Source organism: Gigantopelta aegis, chromosome 4 (assembly GCF_016097555.1).
Source record: "Gigantopelta aegis isolate Gae_Host chromosome 4, Gae_host_genome, whole genome shotgun sequence".
NCBI classification, from domain to species: domain Eukaryota; kingdom Metazoa; phylum Mollusca; class Gastropoda; order Neomphalida; family Peltospiridae; genus Gigantopelta; species Gigantopelta aegis.
In genome coordinates this window covers 119,391,829-119,401,728 of record NC_054702.1, presented here as the reverse complement: position 1 = coordinate 119,401,728, position 9,900 = coordinate 119,391,829, and the positions used below count along the sequence as shown (strand labels likewise).

General features: G+C 34.6%; 1 protein-coding gene across 1 annotated transcript in view; it reads left to right on the top strand.

The window, feature by feature from the left end:
* The first annotated feature begins 9,095 nt into the window (after positions 1-9,095).
* Positions 9,096-9,900, top strand: part of LOC121370232 (beta-1,4-N-acetylgalactosaminyltransferase bre-4-like) — a 17,745-nt gene continuing 16,940 nt past the window's right edge. Inside the window, exon 1 of the mRNA XM_041495356.1 lies at positions 9,096-9,233. Within this exon, the coding sequence (XP_041351290.1) occupies positions 9,096-9,233 (138 nt within the window). The remainder of the gene's footprint in view (positions 9,234-9,900) is intronic.

Sequence of the window (9,900 nt, the reverse complement as noted above, 5' to 3'; positions counted from 1 at the left end):
GGACTGTCCCTCACACGAGACTGGTTTGACACATTTAAACCTGCACAAGAAACCAACCCCCAACAAAAACCGGGACAGTGAACATAGTTACAGACAACCGTGAAAATATATGATCGTGATGAAACGGTTTTAAAGCAAGGGCGATACCAGGTGTTCGCTAAGGATGAGCATATCCTGCCCTAACTGTGACACCCGACACGAGCACAGCCTACAGCTGCCAGGCTCATTCTTTTAATCTGAACGATGACAAATAGGTACAATATTTTCACCAAAAATATGAAAAAGTAGCTATAACATTACAATAGTGTATAGCATCAGACATTATTTTAGTCGGTCATATCTGGAATTAGCCTCTAAATGGCTGCCATAAAATGTTTGCAAAGCCTTAATGAGTCTTTGAATGTCGTAACCCTGATAAACAACTTCTGATCCAAAATAATATGGTGTTTGAATTAGAATACAATGAGCATGTCCTGAGGTTATTTCAGAAGTAGCTGCTAAACACTGGGGCAGAATGAATATTCCTCGATATAATATGGTGTTGTTTGAATTAGAATACAATGAGCATGTCCTGAGGTTATTTCAGAAGTAGCTGCTAAACACTGGGGCAGAATGAATATTCCTCGATATAATATGGTGTTGTTTGAATTAGAATACAATGAGCATGTCCTGAGGTTATTTCAGAAGTAGCTGCTAAACACTGGGGCAGAATGAATATTCCTCGATATAATATGGTGTTGTTTGAATTAGAATACAATGAGCATGTCCTGAGGTTATTTCAGAAGTAGCTGCTAAACACTGGAGCAGAATGAATATTCCTCGATATAATATGGTGTTGTTTGAATTAGAATACAATGAGCATGTCCTGAGGTTATTTCAGAAGTAGCTGCTAAACACTGGGGCAGAATGAATATTCCTCGATATAAAAGGAAAACTGACTATTGAAAAGTTGAAGACATTCTTTTCGACACACAGCTCAGTCTGGAGTTTTACGCCATTTTGAATATCTATGTTGTCTGAGTTATCCAAGGATTTGATAAATACACAGGTCCATCAATGTACAAAGGGGGATTTTGGGTCAAAATTAATCTGATAAGAGGTATCTGATTTTGGCGGATTTTGGATATAATTTTCAGTGGGGTCATCTTAACATTATAAAACAACAAATAAAAAAAACCTTCTGTTGCAATTTGTTCTAGGTGTACCTAAATGTTATCTTCGATTTACTGGACTAATAACCGTGTACAGTGAACTACATGGTTTCCGAGAGCGGCTTGCGTCTCAGCTGTTAGTTGTACGATGTAGTAAAAACGTATGTCGCATCAGCACACTTTGACCACATTGTTCAAAGCGAGAACGCACAGTCATTCCAGCTGTCGCTTACCTGCACACATGCACGTCCCTCCCCCCCCAACCATCACAGTTCCTCTCCCCCCGACCGTGACAGTTTGTCCCTCCCCAACCGTGACAGTTCGTCCCTTCCCCAACCTTGACAGTTCGAAATAACCCACTTTCAATACAACCAAATTATTTACCAATTAAAATACTATTTCTGTTAGGATGAGTCACGTTTCCTTTTTATCTTTTATACTAAAGATGACTGGTGGATCACGTGGCAAGACAGCGAGAAATGTTTTTACTCCATATGACAAACAATTCTTCCTATTACGACATGTGGTTAAAGCAGAATTCACTAACAAATGCTAAATTTTATTTACTCATGGCAGAGCATTATAGATCGGTGCAAGCACAATGTTACAGGCATAATACAATGATCGCATAAATTTACAGAAATACCTTATACAATCTATTCGAGATCGGTACACAAGGTGCACCACAAGAAGTCGATTGTCTTCACGGAGCTCAGCTATTGAAGTTGGTCGTTATAATGATATTGATAGACGTATTGTGTCATCTAGAACAGACTGAGGATGACTTTCAGTGGGTGTTATGTGTTTCATTGATTTAACAGTGTTATATTTTAAACAATATTATAGGGTGCATCCATCCATGTTCAAATTAAGAGTTGCTAGGTACAAATAATATTAAAGAATTGTGTCATTTAGGTAAATATATGAAGGGTCCACGGGAATAACATATGATGTCCAAACAAATAGTATTATAACGACACACTAAATCAAAATATATATAATTATGGTAGGCCATTGAAAGTAGTTGGTAAATTATGCTTTCTCAGGCATAAATATTCCACGATTGTAGAGTTGTAAATGTTTAATTGACATCACAGATTACTCCCGTGGACCCTTCATATATTTAAAGTATTTTTAAAAGTACGTGGAACCTATGTCATTGTTACTAAATGTTTGATTTATACATATTCTCCTTTGATCGTAACAATGATATTTTACACCTTTCGTTCGTCTTCCAGCACGTTATTTGTATTTCTAAGTGACGAGCAGTTACTGCTGAAAGTCTGAATAAACAATAGAAACAGTGTGTGATCACTCAGATCAGGTTTCACCACGCAAATCATATTTCATACATTTAGAGTTACCACTAAATCAAATTCCATAGACGACATGAGTAACAGAATAATGTGGCTAAAGCTGCTACGTTTCAATCACCATATACACTATAGATATACATACTACAACCTCTCACATTACATAGTGTACCAACGGCAAGCGTGACCCTGTCTAATTAGATACATTTCGAACTTTGACTCATTGTGATGCTGTTTGGTATACTGTTTCCTTTACTATTCAACGGCAAACCATGCGCACAATACAAGCTTGTTTGCTTTTAGGTTTTAATGGAAAAAATTACAGATATAATGTGTGCGTTTTAAAAGAACAGTTAATAAACATCTTGCGGAAAATCACCACTAAGCAACTTTGAAAGATCGCTTTCTGTATTGTATCTCTGTACAGTCCAAAGTCCAAAGGGGTGTTTTGACAAGGTCATGGCTATTCTCACTTATCACTGCACACCATTTTTATTCATTATAACATACAAAATCAATTCATTGACTGTATGTGTCACCTTATCATGGATCTGCATGAGTCTCGTATCTTTAGGATGAACACGTTTGATCACCACTCTCAAATCAATAATCTTCGTAATTGAAAGATAGGCTTATAGGATATGTTCCTTGAAATCATTTAGAAATCGAATATGTAATATTGTATGATCTTGTAAAATCTGACTTTAATAATGTTACTAACAGTTGATGACATGGAAATGTTTTTATAACAGAACGTGCTTAGGTTAGAGAAGTTAATTTCGAATGCCCTTCCACTCTGTTTTAATTGAACTTTTGATTTGTAATGTTGATCATCATCAGTTCATTTACCTTAGTTTGACACCCAATAACCGAGGTAATTGTCGAGCAGGGGCATCGTTAAACATTCATTCATTTTATGTCTCATGTCTGGACGTGATCTTTTTTTCAATAAAAAAAAGTCTTTTCTTTCTGCCAGCCACATTTCATGACTTTTATCACTTGATGGAATGGAGTGCTGGGACATAGCTCAGTGGCACAAACACGTCTGAACACCCAAAAAGACACACACGGTGAACTGAAATCCGGTAGGTCCAAAACCACAAAAGCTAATGAAAATATTTAAACATTGGAAATGTGATTAACGATTAGGATGGTGGTGGTCGAGATGCTCGACATGAATGAGGAATCAGTTCGTGAGATTTACACTGAAGATGTTGCCATGACGAAGATGTGCGTGTAGATGGTTCACAGAGTTAGTTTAAACAATATTTATTTTGTTAAAACATAATGGCTTAGACTATACAAATATCTCTCCCTATATTTTCCAAGCGGATACACATTAAAATACAACAGACTTACACAGACGTCAACAAAGAGGAAGAAAAATAGAAGGGGCAGGGAAAGGGGGGGAGGGGAGAGGAGGTATAGCGAGTAGAAAACGGCATAACTTTTACACTGGATTGAGTGATGTCTAGCATAAAATTAATGTGTTAATTTTAGCAAAAACATTTAGTAGCAGTTATGAATTGTAAAGCAGTAATCATTTCTTCATTTTCTTGTTCACTAAATTCTGGATTTCACAATAAAATCATTTTATAAGTTAAATGTACCTAGTTTGACATGGAGAACGACAGTAGAGAACGAAATGATCTGTATCTTCTGTAAGATGCCCACAAGAACAAGACGGATCATCCGGTACAGATACAGTAGAGAATTAAATGATCGGTATAATCTGTAAGATGCCCACAAGAACAAGACGGATCATCCGGTACAGAGGACAGTAGAGAATGAAATGATCGGTATAATCTGTAAGATGCCCACAAGAACAAGACGGATCATCCGGTACAGATACAGTAGAGAACGAAATGATCGGTATTATCTGTAAGATGCACACAAGAACAAGACGGATCATCCGGTACAGATACAGTAGAGAACGAAATGATCGGTATAATCTGTAAGTTGCACACAAGAACAAGACGGATCATCCGGTACAGAGGACAGTAGAGAATGAAATGATCTGTATCATCTGTAAGATGCCCACAAGAACAAGACGGATCATCCGATACAGATACAGTAGAGAATGAAATGATGCGTATCATCTGTAAGATGCCCACAAGAACAAGAGTTCTGACGGATGGCCAAAGGCAGAAGAATGGGATGAAATGTAATCTCTTTCAAACAACATTCTGGATACCCATTCAAGCAATACTTTTAAATATATTTACCTACTATTACTGCTTTTAGTTTCCCTGCATTAGTTTTAATACTAGCCTATTATTACTGCTGTGTTTATTACTAAATGTGTTTTTATATTTTATTCTTTCCACGATCCATTGTTAATTATATAATGCTCTTCAAGCATACACGAGTGTGGAACACAACACAAACAAATGAAGTTATTAATATTATTATTATTATCATTTCTCGTCTAATGTGACATTTTTTTTCTATTTATCAAAATAAACGTTTTTGAGAAAGGTTCCCGTTTTTGATGACATGGATCACATAAAAAGCCATACAACATAGAACTGGAGAAGATTCTTCTATGTTGTCCGAGTCAACCCTTCTTCTATGTTGTCCGAGACAACCCTTCTTCTATGTTGTCCGAATCAACCCTTCTTCTATGTTGTTTGAGTCTGTCACAAGTCGATTTACTTGTGTATATTTGTATACATGTTTTACTCATAGTGGTGCGTTACTTTTTCTGCTCAGTATAAAATACCCTGCTGTTTAGTTTGATGTTTAAGGCCGCACGTGTAATCCGTGCATGGAATTTTCCATTTCTGGCTGCTGTGACAAAACCAGTGTGGGTTGCATTGTTCAGTCAGTTGGACCCTGATAGCTACAGGCTTTGCACGTGTTGGAAAGTTATGACAACGTGGTAGAGATGTGTAGGATTTGGCGTGGACACCTTGGGCCCTATTTTCGAAGCCATCTTAGCGCTACGAAATCATAAAACCGTCGTAGGTTGTGACGTCACTACAGCGCACGCCATAGTGACGTCATAGCTTACGATGATTTCACGATTTCGTAGGCTAAGATAGCTTCGAAAATATGGGCCCAGGGGTGAGTATTGATTTTTGTACATTGGTTTATTGGGCAGAATATTTTAAATAGCATTTAATCAAAATTGCGCCACTTTAAGCATTTGTATGGTGTAGTTAAGAAACCAGTTGTATATAATTAGGTAATAGTTAAATATTATGTAGTTAAATATTATGGATTTAATTAGCGTGTATTTAAAAGTTTTACAACATATAGAAAATATTGGAGGTATCAAATGTTCATAATGAGGTATTTTAAGAACTTGTGTTAGGATAGTGGTTCACAATTTATGTTCCGAGATTCCACTGTGTATTAGCCTACAAAATAGTAGTAGAATCGTTTTGTGACTAGCATATGGCTAGTATTTAAGGTGTATGATAAATAGTTAAAGGTAACTATTGGTTATGAAATTAATTTATTTCATGTGTGCACATTTGCAGAACTGTCGCCGACAGTTGATTTAGGGGTCGTGTCATTAACACAACATTTGTATGTTGACCCATTTTTCTTGTAGGTTTTAGTTTTGTTTGTTGGTGTTTTGAGGCTGAGATGGTTGTCATAGCCATGAGAGGTAGACGAGTTAGAGAGACGAACAGACGTCACAGCTATTAGTTATTGTGCATTTTGAGACGAGAACTGTTGTTGATTTGGTGAAACATGGAAAATGGAATAGTGGAACAGATTTGTGACCATGACGTCAACATGAGCATTTGAAGGACACTTGGGATTTATCGTGAACTTTTGACAGCTGTTAATTTTAAACCAGTGAACTATGAATAAGAGCATTGTTTGAATTTAATTAACTCTATTTATGTTTGATTGTGAAAGGTTGAAATTGATGTTGTAGAATTGTCAATTTAAAAGGGGGAACATAACTTTGTAATTTGGTACCACGAAGCTTTGTTAAACCTGATTTTGTTTATTTTATTTTAATATATTTATATTAAATCTAACTGGGTTGTTATTTTTGTTGAGAAGTTCAAGTAGTAACTGAATCATCCCTTGGTCATACCTGGTTGTGACAGAGTCAACCCTTCTTCTATGTTGTCCGAGTCAACCCTTCTTCTATGTTGTCCGAGTCAACCCTTCTTCTATGTTGTCCGAGTCAACCCTTCTTCTATGTTATCTAAGTCAACCCTTCTATGTTGCCCAAGTCAACCCTTCTTCTATGTTGTCCAAGTCAACCCTTCTTCTATGTTGTCCAAGTCAACCCATCTTCTATGTTGTCCAAGTCAACCCATCTTCTATGTTATCTAAGTCAACCCTTCTATGTTGCCCAAGTCAACCCATCTTCTATGTTATCTAAGTCAACCCTTCTTTGTTGCCAAAGTCAACCCTTCTTCTATGTTGTCCAAGTCAACCCTTCTTCTATGTTGTCCAAGTCAACCCATCTTCTATGTTGTCTAAGTCAACCCATCTTCTATGTTATCTAAGTCAACCCTTCTATGTTGCCCAAGTCAACCCATCTTCTATGTTGTCCAAGTCAACCCTTCTTCTATGTTGTCCAAGTCAACCCATCTTCTATGTTGTCCAAGTCAACCCTTCTATGTTGTCCAAGTCAACACTTCTTCTATGTTGTCCAAGTCAACTATTCTTTAGTATGTTGTCCAAGTCAACCCATCTTATAACTACACAAACAATAAGTAGTCATTGGGTGATATAATTTTATCATTGTACAATAATAACACAATATTATAAATTGTTTGTTTTTGTTCAATCGTTTGTTTGTTATTGTTGTTGTTGTTGTTTGTTTTGTATTTTGTTTGTTGGGGTGGGGTGCGGGGTGGGGGTGTTTGTGTTTGTTTTTGTTGTTGTTTTTTGTGTTTTGGTATTTTCTCATTAAGCCATTGTATCATATCTTGTTTTTGAAAAGGTTCCAGTCACTTATATTATATATCGTTGTATTCAGATTGGCGATGTTTTTAAAGAAACAAACAAAACCACGTGTATTGAATGGTTATGTACAAAAAAGGTGATCTATTAATGTTTTAAAAATAATAAAATGCTGGTTGATCCCATGAATCTCTGTTTAATGCCTCGTCTATAGAAGGACAGCCACTACTGAGGAGATGCTTTACTGGACAAAAATAATTCCATATATGGTAAATTGTTTTTCGCTACACTTTGCATTGACAGCAAAAAGCAGTAAAAGGTTCCAGATAGCTGTGTGTATTCTCCTCCATGGAAATATCTCAAACTGTTGTACGTGAATGTGTGTCTCAATTTGCTATTAGCCAATACATATTTACTAAGTAGTGATTTCCCTATATATATAGTATTTCCTTGAAAATTATTAAAATGTGGATAATATAAGGAATATTTTATTAGCCAAAGACAAAATTTTGTAGCCACTTTATATACAAAAAAAATGGCAATTGGCTACAGTGAGCCCTGTATGTATACTATGAAATACTGAGATTATAACTTTATAGGTCTTATTCTAGAAGTATACTTTGAAATACTGTGATTATAACTTCATAGGTCTTATTCCAGAAGTATACTTTGAAATACTGTGATTATAACTTCATAGGTCTTATTCCAGAAGTATACTTTGAAATACTGTGATTATAACTGTATAGGTCTTATTCTAGAAGTATACTTTGAAATACTGTGATTATAACTTCATAGGTCTTATTCCAGAAGTATACTTTGAAATACTGTGATTATAAATGTATAAGTCTTATTCTAGAAGTATACTTTGAAATATACTGTGATTATAACTGTATAAGTCTTATTCTAGAAGTATACTTTGAAATATACTGTGATTATAACTGTATAGGTCTTATTCTAGAAGTATACTTTAAAAAATACTGTGATTATAACTTCGTAGGTCTTATTCCAGAAGTATACTTTGAAATACTGTGACCATAACTGTATAGGTCTTATTCTAGAAGTATACTTTGAAATACTGAGATTATAACTTTATAGATCTTATTCCAGAAGTATACTTTGAAATACTGTGACCATAACTGTATAGGTCTTATTCTAGAAGTATACTTTAAAATACTGAGATTATAACTTTATAGATCTTATTCCAGAAGTATACTTTGAAATACTGTGATTATAACTGTATAGGTCTTATTCTAGAAGTATACTTTGAAATACTGTGATTATAACTTCGTAGGTCTTATTTTAGAAGTATACTTTGAAATATTGTGACTATATCTGTATAGGTCTTATTCTAGAAGTATACTTTGAAATACTGAGATTATAACTTTATAGATCTTATTCCAGAAGTATACTTTGAAATACTGTGATTATAAATCTATAGGTCTTATTCTAGAAGTATACTTTGAAATACTGTGATTATAACTGTATAGGTCTTATTCTAGAAGTATACTTTGAAATACTGTGACCATAACTGTATAGGTCTTATTCTAGAAGTATACTTTGAAATACTGAGATTATAACTTTATAGATCTAATTCCAGAAGTATACTATGATATACTGTGATTATAACTTTATAGGTCTGATTCCAGAAGTATACTTTGAAATACTGAGATTATAACTTTATAGGTCTTATTCCAGAAGTATACTATAAAATACTGTGATTATAACTTCGTAGATCTTATTCCAGAAGTATACTATGAAATACTGTGATTGTAACTTCGTAGATCTTATCCAGAAGTATACTATGAAATACTGTGATTGTAACTTCGTAGATCTTATCCAGAAGTATGCTTTCAAATACTGTGATTATAACTTCGTAGATCTTATTCCAGAAGTATGCTTTCAAATAATGTGATTATAACATCGAACGTCTTATTCCAGAAGTATACTTTGAAATACTGTGATTATAACTTCGTACGTCTTATTCCAGAAGTATACTTTGAAATACTGTGATTACAACTTCGTACGTCTTATTCCAGAAGTCCGCTTTGAAATACTGTGATTATAACTTCAAACGTCTTATTCCAATTCCAGAAGTATACTTTGAAATACTGTGATTATAACTGTATAGGTCTTATTCTAGAAGTATACTCTGATTACAACTTTATAGGTCTTATTCCAGAAGTATACTTTGAAATACTGAGATTATAACTTTATAGGTCTTATTCCAGAAGTATACTATAAAATACTGTGATTATAACTGTATAGGTCTTATTCTAGAAGTATACTGTGATTACAACTTTATAGGTCTTATTCCAGAAGTATACTTTGAAATACTGTGATTATAACTTTATATATCCTATTCCAGAAGTATACACGAAATACTGTGATTATAACTGTATAGGTCTTATTCTAGAAGTATACTTTGAAATACTGTGATTACAACTTTATAGGTCTTATTCCAGAAGTATACTTTGAAATACTGTGAGTATAACTTCGTAGGTCTTATTCCAGAAGTATACTTTGAAATACTGTGATCATAACTGTATAGGTCTTATTCT